Source organism: Tyto alba, unplaced genomic scaffold (genome assembly GCF_018691265.1).
Source record: "Tyto alba isolate M040663 unplaced genomic scaffold, T.alba_DEE_v4.0 Super-Scaffold_14, whole genome shotgun sequence".
Classification (NCBI taxonomy): domain Eukaryota; kingdom Metazoa; phylum Chordata; class Aves; order Strigiformes; family Tytonidae; genus Tyto; species Tyto alba.
The window spans coordinates 53,589,974-53,604,505 of NW_024881276.1; the positions used below are offsets into that span (position 1 = coordinate 53,589,974).

The 14,532-nt window shown below is 46.5% G+C and overlaps 1 protein-coding gene across 1 annotated transcript; it reads left to right on the plus strand.

Moving 5' to 3' along the window:
* Window positions 1–208: 208 nt before the first annotated feature.
* Window positions 209–12,546, plus strand: LOC104368974 (phospholipase A2-like). The gene is made up of 4 exons (XM_033005309.2): window positions 209–429; window positions 3,665–3,830; window positions 9,080–9,186; window positions 12,309–12,546. The coding sequence occupies exons 1-4, from the start codon at window positions 390–392 to the stop codon at window positions 12,470–12,472; spliced, it is 477 nt and encodes a 158-aa protein (XP_032861200.1). The 5' UTR covers window positions 209–389; the 3' UTR covers window positions 12,473–12,546.
* Window positions 12,547–14,532: the final 1,986 nt, after the last annotated feature.

Sequence of the window (14,532 nt, forward strand, 5' to 3'; positions counted from 1 at the left end):
CTCAGAGGTTAGCCAGGGTCTGTAAGCAAACAGCTTAAAGCAGGAGCCCGGCTTAGTGCCTGGGTGTCTCGGGCCGTCCTGGGGACCAACCGCCAGCCTAAGGTCCTTCCAGCAGCCCCTCCCTCCCAAAGGTGATGCTGGGCAAACAGAGCCAGCCTTTGCCCTCTCCTCACGCAGCAAGGAGCCCACTGCGGGGACGGACCGGACACGGGCCGGTGTTCGGGGCCATCGCAGGAGAGGGTGTTTCACTTCAGACAGGCACAGAGCCATGTATATATAAACCCTGGAGCAGCGGCCCGGGGAGGATCATTAAGCACACCCACACCTCGGCTCGCTCGGCAGCGTGGCGAGGTGCTGAACCCCGGCGTACAGGAGCACAGGATCTGGCCATGGGTTCCCACCTGCTGCTGCTGCTGCTGCTTCAGGCAGGTGAGTACCACCTCTCGGTCCTTCTACCTCCTCATGCCTCCCCCCCCCACCCCGGGGCAGCCGCTCCCCTGGCCGTCAGCTTTGCCTGCTTCACGCCAGGCACCTTGGTGTGGTTTGGCCAAGAGAGGGGAAAAAAAGCGCCGCTCGGCTCTGTTCAGCTTTACAGCGAGGGGCTGTGTTAGGGAGCTGCCTGCCCGCTTCGCGTCCCTCGCAGCTCACATAGCCGGGGCTGTATAAACACGGGGCATTTTCTTCTTGAATAGTTTTCTGCTACAGAGTTGTTGGTGGCTGTGTTCCTTCACAGAAATACCCTCCTTTTCTACCAGTGACCACGGAGTAAGCAGTTTTCAATTCATCTGAATTTAAAATAATTTTTTAAAAAGACTGTTAAAAAAAGCCATAAATGTCTGCTAACATAAAGCCCCTACACACAGAGGCAACACGGCACTAAACTATCAGGTCTGAGGTTATACTTGCAGTACAGTTTCAAAATAAAACCCAAACCCTTGCCTTAATCTACTGCAAAGGCTGCTCATTTAAGCAGGAAATAGAAAGTATAAATTGTCAGATTCACCTCCCTGCAGGTATGTTATCTGCTAAGGTGCCCTGTTAGTAGTATAACTAATGTTTGAGCATGCTCCTAATGGGAGATGTGGCTAAACGCAGGCTGCTGTGGAGACTCAGGCTTTTTCAAGGCTTTCCCAGCTGCATTGGCTTGGCTGCCCAGCATAGAAAAAGCAATTTCAGTCCTCGGTCAAGTTATTAGCTGTGCACTTGAGTATTGAAACGTACTTGCTGGGGCTGATACCTCAGCTGCAGTGATCAGCTGTCAGCTCAAAACCCAGCCAGCTTTCAAAGAATGAAATAGGAACATCAGAGGCTGCCTGGATGCCCATGTTATTTCAAGCTCTTGCAGAGCACACAGCCCTAAGATCACTGATCAAGCCTTTTGGGCTGGATTCCCTTTGGGGCTTTCTCTCCACTTTCATGAGCAGCTCTGTGCTATAATTACAGTTCCTTGATCCTCAGAGATATCCCCAAAAGAATAATGGCCTTTCTTCTTCTGGGTGAGGTGCAGTTACCTTACACCAGTCTTGGCTGTTTTCAGCCAGCGGCCAACAGACCAAGTCCAGCAGTCCTGGCTTAAGAGGTCAGCGAAAGACAGATAAAAAAAATTGCAAGCTGCTTGTCAGGAGGCCTGAATACCTACAAAGAAGTTTTTGTCTTTGTTGGAACACTTTCAGGGTCTACATACTGCAACAGGTTGAAAAAGCATGATTTTTAACCCAAAACCCAGAGCAGCTCACTGTCTGTGATTTCCCCTGGGGTGCCTGAGGGCTGAGCCCCCTTCTAACTCGAGAGCCCCGCTGTTTAGACAAGGGAAATAGGTCGTCTCTCCAGTTTCGAATAACATCCGTCTAATGCGTTCTTAACACAAAACCTGAACACTCGAGTAGTGTTTAGGTGAGCCTCGTGGTTACTTTTTCAGGAATGTGCATTTAATCCCCGAGGAATGCCCCAGGAAGTATAAGGAGGCTGTGCAAAACCCCGATTGCGGGGACAGCCTGAGCTGCTGATTGCTGGGGTGGAAATGGTGGAGGGCAGCGCTCGGTCCTGCTGAGGGCTTGGGCTGCAGAGAGGGGGGCAAAGCCCTGCCTTGTCCTTCCTGGGGAGAGACCCTCCTTGTCCTCGCCCTGGGGTTTGGATCAGCCTAGGAGGGCGAGCCAGCCCAGGAGATGCAGGCAGGGGCCCAGGCAAGGGGATTAGGGGCTAGGTTTTAAAAGGAAAGCAACTGTTTTAATAATAGTATTGAGTCCTCGGGTGGTTTAGGGGATTAATTAGTCCGTGTTTGCACAGCACTTTGAAGAGGTCAAGCGTGCTGCAATAGCCAGGGGCAGGTGGCAAAGCAACTCCGGTGGTGGGTTCCCAGCTCCCAGGCACCACGTCCCTCTCCATCCAAGCATGCTGCAAAGTCCCCCCGTTTCAGCAGGCTTTTCTTTTCGGAGCAGCTGTGCACGAGTGGACAGGCGGATAGGTTAGGCACTCGGTCTGAGGGCTTTGATGCTACTGGTGAGTAGCTTTGCCATGCCCTACAGAGCAGCGCAAAGTGCACTCGGTCCTTCACAGTAAACCCAGGCAAGAAATACTCCCATCTGTTTCTATCATTAACATGATAAGCATCAGCGTTTGCAGCTGAGCATCACAGTGGTTTGAGTATTAGGGGCAGAGTTCTCTTGGTTCTGTAACAGTTACTGCAAGGTAGAGTCTGGTTTCTAAAAAAAAAAAAATGAAAATTAACATGTGAAATCACAACACTTCTTGCAAGACTTGTAACTCAAAAAACTCCAGACTGGTTTAGGTGGCTATCCACACACTTCAGCTACCACAGAGCTCCTTTTTTTTTTTTTTTTTTCACCCCTAAATTAATGCAGCCAACCTGATGTTACGACTTAAATGGAATGTAATAACGGAAGCGGATGTCAGTGCTGCCAGCACTTCCAAACACGCAAAAGAAAGCCAACATACATACGTCTTCGCTAATGTAGGCACTCTATCCTTGACAAAGTATACCTTACAGGCTCAGGGACTTGTGGCTAGCCTGCTGTGCAAATTAATAGTACTGCCAGCTTTTTGCCATCGGGAGAATGGGTTAAAGTATCCTGAATACTAAGGGAAACTTGGATAACATAAAACATCCTGGGCAACATAGAAACCTAATTTTTTTCCATAGAGCCCAGCTTAGGTCTGGTTGTGTGCTTGTCCTCTGCTGCTTCATGTCCCACTTTGGACCACAGCATCGCTCTTAAGCTTTCCCAGGTTTGGGGGCTCTGGGGTGCACTGAAGCCCCGTTGGCTCTGCATGGTGCTGGCACAGGCCCTGCAAAGCTTGCCAGCTCGGGCTCCATGCTGTGCAAAACCGGGCAGCCTGCTCCCAGGTGCAATATAGCTGCAATCACGTGCTAGCGCCCCAGAGCTAGAAAATCATCCTTGAATTGAGTGCTCTCTGCAGAAATATCCTGCTTGGGTGATTCTGCATCTGCCTCCTGGTTATCCCAACCCTCAGGTAAGGCCCCTGCAGAGTCCCCTTTGCAGGCTGAATGTCACGTCTAATTAGATTGCCAAGGCTGCACCCAACCAACCAGTCAAAACCAAAAAAATCCCCCCTTTAAGGAGTTTAAGAAAATCAGTGTCAGGTGTGTTTAATCCTTCTGTGTAGCCATGTCCTGTCTTTGCAGTTTGGAAAGGTGCTCTGGGAAAATCCCATTCACTGCACACCCGAGGAATCACCGAATTGGCAGGAGCTATATCGTGTGGCACGAGACGGTCTCCCTTGGCATATATAGGCTATGGATGCTACTGTGGACTGGGAGGACAAGGCTGGCCTAAAGATAAAACAGACTGGTAAGAAGAACATCGGGTATGTGTCCAGAAGTGGTGCAGGTCTCTCAACTCTTCCCTGTTTGTACTCCTGTGACTCCATGGAATCGTTACTGCCTTGTGGAGGAGGGAACTTAATATATATGAACAGCACTGGGGAATTGTGAGTGAGGATGCGTGTGAATGAGGGTTTAACCACCTTCTGGATGAGAGCAAAGCTCTTGGGACCTGGTAGTCTGTTGGATGGAGGGCAAATGAGGAACTAGGGTATGATTTCATGAAATAGCTGCATGTTTATTCATAGAGAGCAAGCCTTGCCTGGAAAAAAAGGAGAGTGACCAATGTGTTTGGAGAGTTATTTCACCCAGGTCCTAAAAATGGCAGTGATGAGAATATTGCTGTTTATCCCGTGGAAGAAATCCAGATCATCGCAAGGAGAAATCAAACCTGTTGCCTTCCTTGCCTGTTAGTTCACACTGAATCAAGGAAGAACAACAACAGGGGAGAGCGTGGTGTTATTACCTCTCTTTGTTAGTGGGGAAGATGCTGTGCTTGTTATTCCCAAGGCTTAAAGCAATTAGTTTAGGAGGTGTTGCAATCAAAGGTTTCTTTCTTGTACTTTGCAATTAGCATACATGTAAATCTTGAGCACGATGGACTCTTGTGTTCTCTGAGCCTTTTATTCACAGACTTGTCTGGTTTTAAACGGCAAAGACAGAATACACAAGTCTATCTGTTTATCTACAGTCAACTGGCCAGGTGCTACTGATAGGCAAGCGCTGCTTTTAGTGGGAGTGAAGGCAGCCTGCAGCTCACTGCGAAGGAAACTGAGCTTTCCAGATTATCCAGCCATTGGAGACGTTTTGCATCGCTACAGAACCAAAATTTTGCTGAACTGGCAGGACAGAAAAAGGAAAAAAAGGAAGAAAAGATGCCAAGGTTAAAGGCCAACTCCTCTGTGGGCATAAAAGAGCAAGTATCCCCTGAAACTAGTGGAGATGTCTTCATTAATGCAGCAAGACGTTTCGCTCCTAGAGCCCTCTCTTCACATTCCTGGTTTGTATCTGTGAAATATTTAGTCTGAAACAGTCGATACAGGGCTTACAAATAATGAGTAACTGCCTACAAAGTGTCACAGGTTTCAGGTGTAGAGATTTCTTTTAATTTTCAGTAATATCTCTTGACCTGCTTATCACCACCTACAGCAGCATCTGTAAATGTGTTTCTCTATTTTTGTTAGGCCTTTACCAACTCTCATAATCAGGTCATTAAAGTAAAACATGACTTCACTAATTTGGAGTTCTTATTTTACTAATGGGGTTAAGTGGAGTCGCCTAAAAGTTGTTTTCCATAGACGTTGGGTGACCCCCAAGTTTAGGTGACTCTGGGAGGTGCAAGCAGTCAGCATTCCTGAAAAAGAGACAGAGAGGGAGAAAAATATGATCATGTGTTTGTCAGCCACTGTTTCAGCCACCATTCAGCTTCCATGGGAGGTGGATTTTATCCTAACAGTAGAAAATGAGACTCTGCAAATGGAAATGCCTCAAAATACCAGACAGTTTGTAAAGAGGAAGCTTGATCCTTTAAGTGCATTGATTATTATTCCTTAGCTGCAATGCCTGGTTGCAAAAAAAAAAAAAAAAAACAAAAAAAACAAACATTTTTAGCTAGGTTCTTAGCTACAAAGAATCGTCAATGCCCCTACTAGATTCAACCCTAACAGTTTCCATTTTATGTTTCCTAAAGGAATCTTTTGATATCTGTTACTGAGAACTGCTGCAAAAATCAGTGTGGTTGAGTACCCTATGCCCGTCAAAGTGACCACATTATTTTCCATATTTGCCATTCTACAAAAGAAAGAAGCAGAATGGCAAAACTACTTGCATTGAGTGACAAACACTGTTTGAAATGACTCACCCCCTTGACACTTCTAGGTTTGTTATGGAGACCCCTACAAAAGGAGTGATTTTCTTGTGAGTAATTCAGTCAATCTGTCTAGACAGGGCTAGAGTGCTTTTAAACACCTCTCTTTTATGGGAAAAGAAAAAAAATGTGGAGTGGGTAATCCTTTTATAAGGTTTATTTCACACACTGTCTTTGATGTGGAGTTGTCAGTAATTACCTTTTCCCTTTTGTTCCACTCTCACAGGCCCATCACTTCAAGACATAATGGTATCTCTTCCACATAAAGTCAATAGATTTGTTTCTCCTTCCCCTTTCTGTTCCCCTGGATTGCTGCAGAACTCATTTTGTGAAGCAGGACTGGAAGGTGATTAACATCTCCCTGAAAACACCAAATGCCATGAAAGGGAAGATGGCATATATGGCTCATCCAAGTCCTGAGAAATTCATAGGGAAAAGTTAGATTTGCCCTCAGCTGCTGAGTTAAAGCAAAACAAAAGGACACACAGTGGTGGCTGTGCTTTACTGTGACAAACACAACATGAGAAATTCTTACCTTAATGGCATTTGCTCAATGGCAGGAGTCTGGCCAGCTCATCCCTGGGGGGCAGCCAGAGCTGTCTGTAGCCATTAGGGCTGTCTCCGAGCCCAGATGTGATGAATAAGCTGCTTACTAACTAGATGACACTGTTGTATTTGTTTTCCATACCTGTTGACCAGTGCTCTGCCATAGTGTTGGCTGACTCTTGTTTGCATTGGTCTAGCCAAGCATTAGCAGGTTATTAAAAACTTAACACCACGCTCTGACCCAGGTACAGAAAAGGGCATTTCCAGGCAGGACAGGACCATCAAAGATGGCAAAGGACAACGATAGGTTTCCTCACTCTTCATTCCCTGGCAGTTCTTTCAGAGCATCTGAAAGAGATCTTTATAACGTATGAGTCAAAGCCTTGCTTTTTGTTGGTGTAAGCTACATGTCACCCTGCTGCAATCACTGGTATCGTCAGGAGGAACTGATGTAAGGGGAAGCAGAATTGTGCCTCAAATCCTGCGGTCCTACAGAATTTATGCAATCCCCCTGACTTTGCCAAGGCAGCTAAGGAGCAGTGAGTTCTCACAACTAGCTAGCACACCTCTCTAGTGCTCATTTGTTTGTCCTGCCTGATTCACAGACCACCTTTCACCCCCTCCAAGATCTGTTCTCACTTCTTCTCCTCCTACCTCTGTTCCTGTTTGTTCCCTCTGGCTCTCCATGAAGAGCAATTTCATTCCCTTGGCCTGCAGGGTCCTAACTCCTCCCTTTGCCTGTCTACCTTTGTGTTGTTCCTCCTCCCCACACTCCTCCATCACTGACACCAACTTTACTGATTTGGCTGCTGATTCAGACCTCATAAACCCTATGATTTCTACAGCTGCCACTCTGCCCCAGCTCAGCCCGATTCGCAGCTCTCCACTGTGGCCTCTTGTGCTCTATCCCCCACACAGGAGATACCCATGATGGGACCACTCTGCCATCTACCTCCTTGAGGACAGATGAGGCTGTGCTGCAGCTTCAGGTATGTTAGCCAGGATGCCCCTGGCTACAGCAACGCCTCCAGGTGACACGTGCCCCCGTTCTGGCTCAGTGCCATAGTCCGTCCCAGTCATAACATGGCACATCACACAGAAACTCATACACTGGAGAAAGCTGGGACCTTCATACTTCCCACAAGGCTGCAGATTCTTCTCTCCTTTGGCCTTTCACTTCTAACATCTCAGGACAAGCCCAGGAATGGGGTGTTACTGAACCAGCAAAGATCTGACCCACAGCCTGTTACTGCCATCGTGTCCAACCGAATCAGTTCCATGAGCTGAATAAGGTCTTCTCAATTACAGCGGTTGCAGTAACTTCTCATGGGAAAGCTTTTTCTAGATACATATATTCCATAGGGTTTAGTCCCATTCTAAAGCCCTTTTGAGGAGCTGGCATAAGGGAAGATACTAGCCTGCTACTGCTAACCTAAATTTCTAGGTTTCACAAAGCAGCGAGTAGTCCGGTTGTAATCATCACATAGGTTTCATCTTTGCAAGCTGAGAAAAAAAGGCATTTAGTTTGCAGATTCATCTGTGGGATGAAATTGCTACTTTAATTACTAAATCAGGAACTCAGTTGGTAGGGAAAGCACACTGGACTAAATTCAGCCTGTGTGTAATCACAGGGGTTACTTGAAGGCTGAATTTGATCTGACTGGTCTGGTTGTGTTGTCTCTTTCACATGATTCACCTGATCTAGTTCCAGTCATGTTACTGGAATTTGCATCAGTGGTGGATCCTCTTTGCGTTTCAAAAATTGTTGTTTTGTTGGTTTTGTTTTTTTTTTTTTTTTTCCCCTGGGCTTTTTCACCTCACACAGCCCACCAGCCCTCATATCCATAAACCAATTTCTAAAAGGGCAAAATCCTCGCGCAGCAGGGGGTGGTGAAGTTTGTGATGTTCCTGAGCTCTTGGGTGAAGTACTGGCAGCTCCCAATGGGTCTCTGGAGAAGCCAGAGAACCTCTCAAGTGCTGAATCTTTTCTCTGTGTATTTTGAATCACTAAACTACCAGAATAAAATTCAAGTGGGGATCAAATTTTCTATAAATTCTGAAGTAGTTGGTGGTGGGAATTATCTCACTGACTAATCTGTAGGACAGATATCATCAGCTGAGCTAGTCACCCTCAGCCCCCTCTATGGTCAATGAAAAACAATTGCCTGTTCAAATGCAATGTTTTTCACCTGTGTTAGATCTCTGCAGCATGATAATATGTACTGTGTCCCAGACATGCATAAAGGCAGCATAGATCAATACCTTAGATGGACATGTTTACATTTAGGGATCTGAAGTTAACTGGTATGAATTCCACCAGTGAGGCTGATGAGTTTGTAGCTAGCTCTCAGAAACTGGCTAAGACAGAGAGCATGTGGCAGCTCCAGGTGAACTGAAGAGATGAAGCTGCTCGGTGATGCTCAGGAAGGCAAGAAATATCCCAATACCACGTTCTGAGATGGGTCTAAACCTAAAATGGTCACGCACCTCATAGTAACACTTCTGCTCCGTTTCAGTGAGTGGGATTACCGTGTTGACCACACCTGCCTTTCTGAGGGTAAAAGCTCAGAGGAAGAAGCACAATGGACAGGGGAGCAAATATGGTATTGATGAGCTCCAGAGCCATGTGAGCTTTCAAAAAGATGTCAGGACACTTGGTTCATCAACAATTTACTGACAGACTGGGGCAAACACTGCTGTCCTAAGCGGTGCCTGAGTGGAGCACTCCTGGAGTACGTGCAAACACCCCTGAGCAAAACATGCAGGATGCCTGAGCCCAGTCTCTGCCTTTTGTTCTCTCCCAGGTGCTGCCACAGGCACGACTGCTGCTATGACAAGGCAGAGAAGGAGGGCTGCAGCCCCAAGGCACAGCGGTACCAGTGGGCATGTGAGCAGAACACTGTGCGGTGTGGTAAGGAAATGCTCATGTTGGGTTCATTTCGTTCCCTCCTCCACAGGGGCATAGGGCGACCTAATAGTTTTATGGGCTTCAGAAGTAGGTCTGTGCATGCTGAAATGGGTTTAAAGCTGCTTTGGGCAATGTCTGTTCTCCTCCAAGCTCTCTTCCTGTCCTTTGCCTGGATGACTAGGTTTGCCAAGAGTCCCCAGCTGGAGCGGAGAGGAAGGCTGGAGGTCCAGCACCACCCGTCCCACGTAACCCGAGTCCACCCCAGGCTGAAGAGTGGGAGTAGGGCCCGTGGAGCCAGCAAGCCATCTCAGTTTGGCAAGGATGCAGATGTCTCTCTGGAGGCTCTCTGTCCACCCGCGTTCAGCACATCTGCCCCTTACCGACACCTTCCCAAAGCTGTGCAATGGTCTGCCTGGGACCACTGCTTCCCGTGGCCTCCCTCCAGCAGGTCTCTTCACTGCTTTACTTACCATTATGTACTAGAGAAGAGCCATGCTATCACACGTGTCTGTAAGACAGGTTAAACAGGGCTCCAACTTGCATCTTTGCCTCATGCGGGACTCCAGCCTAAAGCCTGAGGGATCCAGCGGAGATTCTGAAACTTGTAGAGTCAAATGCTCTCGAGTGCCACAGGCATGCAGCGAGTGTAAGCTGTGCTCAGCTCTACAGCTGGCACCCAGTCAAGAAGGTCTTGAATTGCACAGTCACAGCCCGTCAGTGGTTCACACCAGTTTGTTTTGACATACACCAGATGACTTGAGTCTTAGAATTTGTCACTTCTATTTCTAAGTCTCCAAAAAGTCCCCGATGGTAAAATCCATTGTAGAACACTTCAAAAGTTTGAAAAGAAACATGTGAGAGTAAAACTTGTCCCCATACCATCAAAGCTACTTGCTTGAACATTAAAAGACTATTTCTACCTCGCCAGAAGACCATAGCCTACTGGTGCAACCCTCAGCCTCCCCAGCAGCTGAGAATATGCCAACAAATACAGGATGTGGCACAACACATCTGTAGTTGCTGTTTTCCAAGTGCCAGAACAACTATTAAATACAGAATACTGGCTAAGTAATGTATTGCTTTAATGTATAACTGCTCTCATTCCCGCTTACTCATTATTTCCATAGCTCTCTGATATTTTCTGCTAGCTATTTTGTTATGAAAAAAAAAATTCCTGTTTCTTTTTGCTGTGAAGGAACAATCCTAGTTGTGGATGTGATACGTATCATCAAGTCCATGAGACATGTGCAATGTATGTCCCATAAGAGTGCACTGGGCTGCAGTTGTTCTAGCCTGGCTAACAACCATTAGTTAAACCGATGTCATTAATTCCTTAACTGGTGTCCAGGCAAGACCTGAGAAGCATCCATCAACTGTTCTCCACAAGCCCTCAGCAGGCCTCACCTCCCCTGACAGCCCCCATGGGGAGGAACAATAGAAATGTGTTCTGAAGGCAAATTTCTTACCCCAGGCTACAGCACAGAGGTTTTGCTGACTTGTGAAGGTATAATGTCTGATTCCATTCAAACAAAAAGGGATGAAGAATTAAATTTCCAGGCATTTTTGCTGGGCCTAGGGTAGTGATGTCCAGAAACATCAGAAGCAGAACTGATTGCACTGTCCTTTCTGTGCAAGAGGAAATATATGCCTGTTGACTGGCATCATGTCATAAACACTGATATTCTCAGGTGAATTAAACAGAAATTTATTTTACCTAGGACTTCTCCTCCTTTTGCTACTGTTAGGCAGTTTTGTTTGTGGAATGCAAAAAATTGGCAAAACCATATTTTTCAGTCCAGATGTGCCATCCTGTGTAGGAGAATTCCATTCGATAAATATCTGGAATATAGAAAAGGCTTTAAGTTCTGAGGGCTGGACAAAAAAATTATTCTGCTCTAACAGAAATGACTACCAATCCAGACTCTTGTACTCACATTAAACTAACAGTTGCTGGCACAGCATAGGAAGAACTCAAGGAGCAGAGGCTAAGGAGAAAATCAGACTAAGCTAAGAAAAAAATGGATTTAGTACTGAGTCTTCATTGGTGGGACCCTTGAAACACTTTTTACTGGTAAACATGTGACTCTCTTCAGAAAAGCTTGAGAAATATGGACTCTTCTGAGTTGTCAGATACAGGGTTGATACAGCACAGACCAGTGAAATCTGGGAAGATTCCTGTACTATTTGCAGTTGGTTTTGGAGCAAAACCCATGTGCACTGGCATGAAGCCACACTTTAAACTTTGCCTAGTGCAGAGTTTGGTGGGTGTTAGATAATCCTCAAACAAACAAGGCGCTGTGCTTTGAAGTAATATCAGCCCAACGGCTGCATTTAAACAACCTATAGGTGAGATGGGGTTCATTAACCCCAAATCAGTAATTTGCGATGTAGCCACCTGAGCTCATTGCTTTGATGTTCCTTATGGTCCTTACCTAATCGTGGAGTCATGTAATTGCATTAGAAATAGTGCCATATGTATGATTTTGATCAGCTTCATTAGCTGCTGACTCATAAAAATCAGGTACCTGACCCTGCTGTGGAGTTCCTTGGCTCCTCTGCTGTGATCAGAGAGACGTAAGAGCAACTCGTAGAGCATGAGTGAAGGGTGCCTGGTGGGTACTTCTATGTGCTCAGGTTTCCAAATGTCCCTCCGGGAGTCTCTTCCTTTCAAAGCAGCATTTTTTCTTTTGAAATTGGTCTGATGTGCAGAGGGAGGAGTTAAAAGGGAAGATGACTGAGGGAAAATGGAATATTTTTAGATCGGGCTAAGCTAAAATAGTTTTCTTTTTTATCTTCAGACACTGAACTAAACCCCCATTGTTCACACAGCTCTAGAAGCATGGAGCGCTCTGTGATGGGCAAAATTTTATAAGTATTCTCAATTTACATTTAGCTGCTATTTTCTGATGCTCTTGGTCACAGTTAAGGTTAGACCCATTGACAGAGACAGGAGAGGGGAGGGTCACATCCACACACAACAAGACATGTCAGTCCTTCTCCCTTCCTGCTCCCGCAGCCTCTGTTCCCTAAGAATTGCTTTAACAGGGAATCGTTCCCCTTAAAACTCTTTCTTGCCTTCATCCAATATAGAATCTCTCATCCTTCACTCACATTGTCTTTTGCAGATAACCTGACAGACCGGTGTGAAAAAATGGTGTGCCTGTGTGACCAAGAAGCAGCCAAGTGTTGGGGAGCAGCCCCGTACAACCCACTCTTAATCCTCTGGCCAAACTTTTTATGTGGACAGACTCATCCCACCTGCCATTTCAGATATGGAGGGGCAGAATAGTCTTTTCAGGCCCTTTCTTCTAACGCTTTGAATCTGAAGGCGCTGGAATAAAATTTTACCTGTTTTGCCAGAGCTAACAGTGGTGTGAGAGAATTTCTATCAGGCCATGTTATATGGAGAGGAGAGAGAGGGTAACATACATGCTGAAGGTTAAGATCCTGCCCTGATTGCAGAAACAGAGGGTTTGGTGTGCAGTGCACTGGGAACACATCACCCGTCACCAAACAGCTTTTTTGTCCTTTCGCATTGACTGACCTTCAACTCCCACACATTTGCATGATCTGGAAAATATGTAGAGGCTTCTGCTGAATTTGTTTGTTAAAAAAAAAAAAAAATTCCACCTTTGTGAAAAGATACACTGGCCTTTGAAGACCTAAGACATGCCAGTCTGGAAGTAGAGTGACCCACTTTATTTTCCTGGACCTGAAGGAGAAGAGGGGACAGATGATGCCTCGTTAATCCTTATTTGTGCTTGGAGGAGCTCTGCTTCTTACCCGAAGGAAGAGCAGAGTCTGGCCCAGGGCAGGGCTCCATCCTTTCTTGTGGGGGGGGATGTGTGTGTGTGTGTGTGTATAGCCAGTTATCTTATCCCTTACGTTCCTGCCTCATAGCACTGGGAATACTGCTGAGGTGTGTTCAAAGGTGAGCAGAGTTACACCAGGTTATTGCTGTTTCCAGGCCAGCAAAGGTCTCTGACTTCTACCTACTAGTAGACACCTCCATACTTTGTAAAAGAACATATTCCTCACCTGCTACACATGTTTCAGAGCTGATATGCTGCTCTCCTATACATAAAGGAGATGGTCACCTATATTGGCATGTCCCCTGGTCACTGACCACCTCGGTATCAATTACTGACATATCAGCAAATGGGGGGCTATGGAGAACATTAGTCATGTCAAGCAAATCTTTCAACAGTCATTTTTTTTTTAAGGGTATTGGAGGCTTATATTGAGGCTATATTTCCTTCCGGCAAGAGTAAAAGCAAATCCCATTCTTTCAGCCATAGGTAGCTATGTTCAGGTGGGCCTTCTCTGGCTCTCTGTTACAAGCCTGTAGGCTGGAGCAAATCAAAAGGACAAGAGCCTCTATACCGAGAGGCGCAGACAGACGGGAGCCACAGCTGCACCCTGAGAAGCAACACATTTGACTTCCTTGGGTAGGTGCTAACAGCTGGGGGGGCCTGGGTAGGTCAGGCTCCTGCTGTCTCTTCTGGAGGACAGCTGAGAAGCTTTGAGCACCACCTTTAAAATAAGAAGTAATGGCAGGGAAAGACCCAAGGTACCTCATCAGAGTCTAGATTCAGAGACTAAGTGGGGTTTTGGCAGGTGATAACACAGATTTCTTCACAAAAGGCTATTTTGCTCCTTGCTGCAGGAGGATGCTGAATATGCCACCGTGGCTCTCAAAGCTGCAGGAAAAGGAAACAGACTAACAAAAATAAAGGTGCCAAAGACAACATGTACTGAGGCAAAGGCTTTTATTCCATCTAGAGCTCCAATTTTGGCTTACAAGGCATCAGAAGTTGTTCCACCTGTGGGCTTTGCATCTTCCAGCGACTCCTGCAATGCTGCACCTCAAGCTACGCAGAGCAAGAAGGAAAGGGGAGAGCGAGTGAGCGATACAGAGTTAGCACAACACAGTGAACTCTTCCAAGGCTTTCGGGCAAGTAAAGAAGTTGTGAACTCTTTTCACACAGAGAGATGCAAAAGGATGATGCTGCAGGGGCAGCACCAGCTTAGGGGTGCAGGTGGGCTTCTCAGCAAGGGCTGTTAGGGCCTCCCCGGTGAGGTGAGAGGGGCAGAGCTCCTGGCCGTGTCCCTGTCCCCGCCAGCATGGCCGTGGGGTGGCGGCAGCGCTCCAGGGAATGGCAGGAGCAGCTCCTCCTTCATCCCTTCAGGCAGGGGATTTTTTTTTTTTTTAATGATTTATTTTTTTATTTTTTTTTAAGCAGACCGAGCAAGATCTTTGACTGGTGGGAGAAGAGGTGCAAATCGCACGGCTCCGCACTGAAAGTAAAAAATCAGCTGAGCCCGGTCTGAAACGCAGATCACATCTTG

What these genes read in the sequence shown, in the direction of transcription:
- LOC104368974 (XM_033005309.2), top strand. Translation starts at nt 390, where the DNA reads ATGGGTTCCCACCTGCTGCTGCTGCTGCTGCTTCAGGCAG. An exon ending in GCTGCTGCTGCTTCAGGCAG is followed by an intron (nt 430 to 3,664) that starts GTGAGTACCACC and finishes CTGTCTTTGCAG; the next exon opens with TTTGGAAAGGTGCTCTGGGA. An exon ending in CCTAAAGATAAAACAGACTG is followed by an intron (nt 3,831 to 9,079) that starts GTAAGAAGAACA and finishes GTTCTCTCCCAG; the next exon opens with GTGCTGCCACAGGCACGACT.